Genomic DNA, 2527 nt, shown 5'->3' on the forward strand with positions numbered 1-2527 from the left:
GGGGGGGGGGGGGGGGTAGGAGTAGGTGTTAGTGGCATTGTAAGTATAAGCATTATAGACATAGTAAAATTGTAAATGTAAGCATTACTGGTGTTGCAGATATAAGTAAGTAAAGATAGATAAAGGAGAATATGAATATCAATATGCCAATGTCAGATTAAGTGGAGAGCGAGAAGTTGCACGTATGATAGAGGATGCCACCAGTGAAGGAGGGGGGTTTCTGGTGAGAGAAGAGAGGAACAAGTACGCTCCCACACACAACAACAAGCATGTGTGCACAGACACACATAGAAGACAAGCATGCATACAGACAAGAACAAGCGCGCGCACACACACAGACTCACAGGAACAAGCATGCACGTACAGCCCATTAGCTTTCTCTTTCCACTCCAATACATCCATGGAAATTACTGAGTAATTTGTTGACAAATTTTGAGTCAAAATGAAAGACAGCCAATTAAGTAGGTGAGCAGCTAAACTAGTTGCATTTGTCCTGAGAGGGAGAGGAGGAGGAGGAAATTTAGGTGGGGTTTCTGGGTGAGAGAAGAGAGAGATCTGGTACTGGTGGTGGGAGAAGAGAGATATCCTGTATTGGGTGTTGAAATGGGTGGGTGTCCTGCAAACAAGCAAGGGTTAATTTAGAGAGATGGTACAAAAAATATGTAGCTAACTTGAGAACGCAGGAGGGAAGCAGAGATTTCATTTAGAAAATTACATGAATTAAGGAGAAATAAAGGCTGAGAGAGAGAGATTAGGAAGATATATATTGAAGAGTCAATTTAAATAATTAGCTTATGAAAGGAGATATTAGTAAATAATGCATATTAAAGTATTAATAGCAAATGAGTGAATGAAAAGATTGAAAAACGAGAGAAAATCTTAGCTTAGCAGTGCATAACTGGGTGTTAGAGAACCATCTATGTTGGAATGAGTTGCATAAAAAACAGGGAGGAAGCATGTAAGGTATTTTATATTTTATATGCTACAACCAGAAGTGGACATTGTGGATGTGATATTTACATCTGTTTAGATAGTAGGCTGGCATCTTGATGAATGGTGCTGTAATAACTTTTTCTATTTCCCACATCAATACAGTGGGAATATTATTTACCTGTACTGGTGCCACAGCACCCATCACCCTCTGTAAAGTGGTTGGCGTTAGGAAGGGCATCCCATCATAAAAACCATCCCACAACAGACATGGAGCCTGGTCAGCTCCTATAAAACCGTCCAACCTATGCCGGCAACAAAAACAGACGTTAAATGATGATGGTGATTGTAAATTAATTAAATAATTTTTTAAACTCCTTATTAGACTAAAATATATTTCAAGTTGATGTTTTTGTTAATCTCTCCCTTTTTCTCTCTTTCTCTCCTTGAATATTTTTCCTAATGCAGGTGTTTTGAGAATGATGTTTGAAACCTTGTATGACGAAGACGTAATAGCGGAGGATGCCTACTTCCAGTGGGAGAAGAGTGAAGATTCACCTGGCAAAGGTGTTGCTTTGAAACAGGTTGCAGCGTTCCTTACATGGTTGCACGAAGCTGAAGAAGATGATGATTGAAAAATGAAAGAAAGAAAGAAAGAAAAAACAAACAGAAAACAAATAAACAAAGAAAAACAGCACACACACACAAAAAGGGAAAGTCTTATGCCTTTTTCTGAAGTGAATAAGGCTGAAACTGGATCACATACCTTGATACCTCTTTGATTTCTTCAAGCAGATCAGTTCCTGTTTTGTTACCAGTTGCTGATAATACTGTTAATACTGCTATTACTGCTATACTCTCCAGGAATAGGGTTTTTTTGGGTTTTTTTTCTTCAATATTTGTGCTGTATTGCATCACTACAAGCCTATACCCTTCCATTTTAGAACAGTCACAGAATAAGGATTAAAATGAAAAAGAAAAAAAAAGGGAAATGTGTTTGACTCTTGTTTCACATCAAGTGTATGTGTGTGTGTGTATGTGTGCATGTGTGTGTTTGTGTGTTCTTTTTAAACATGTAAGCATACACGTGAAATATCAAATTTGCTCTCCAATTTTAATGGAATTTTTCTTATTTACCTTTTTTTATGACAATTAAAACAGTTTTCTAAAGTTTCAAAATATAAAAATGGAAACAGAAATTTAGTATGTCAGATATTGAAGTCCTTCATTGCAGATACATACACACACATTTTATATGTATATATGTACACCCTCACACACATATGTTTGTGTGTGTATGTATATATATATATATATATGTGTGTGTGTGTTCATGAAATAGATTTCTCTAATGATATTCTATCTGAATTTTGAAGCAAATTATCAAAGTTTGTATGCCATGGATTTACAAAATTTCTTCACCTTTTAAAAATTATTAAAACCAAAGTTAAATGTGGTCTCTAATTTTTATTCCTGAAAACAAAAGTTGATTTAACACAGACATACACATGCACACATACACATTGGAATTAATTTGTTTCTTTCTTGTATTGTAAAAGTAATTAAGTTGAAACTGAGAAAAAGTAATGATTGTGAA

At 35.6% G+C, this 2527-nt stretch overlaps 1 protein-coding gene across 5 annotated transcripts in view; it reads left to right on the forward strand.

Annotated features, from left to right (window-relative positions):
* Positions 1–2386, forward strand: part of LOC106871259 (eukaryotic translation initiation factor 4 gamma 1) — a 91040-nt gene extending 88654 nt beyond the window's left edge. For all 5 annotated transcript variants that reach the window (XM_014917619.2, XM_014917620.2, XM_052976720.1 and 2 more), the window contains one exon: positions 1399–2386. In XM_014917619.2, coding sequence (XP_014773105.1) covers positions 1399–1565 — 167 coding nt within the window. In that variant the 3' untranslated portion in view covers positions 1566–2386. The remainder of the gene's footprint in view (positions 1–1398) is intronic.
* The last annotated feature ends 141 nt before the right edge of the window (positions 2387–2527 follow it).

This window comes from Octopus bimaculoides, chromosome 25, assembly GCF_001194135.2.
Source record: "Octopus bimaculoides isolate UCB-OBI-ISO-001 chromosome 25, ASM119413v2, whole genome shotgun sequence".
NCBI classification, from domain to species: Eukaryota; Metazoa; Mollusca; class Cephalopoda; order Octopoda; family Octopodidae; genus Octopus; species Octopus bimaculoides.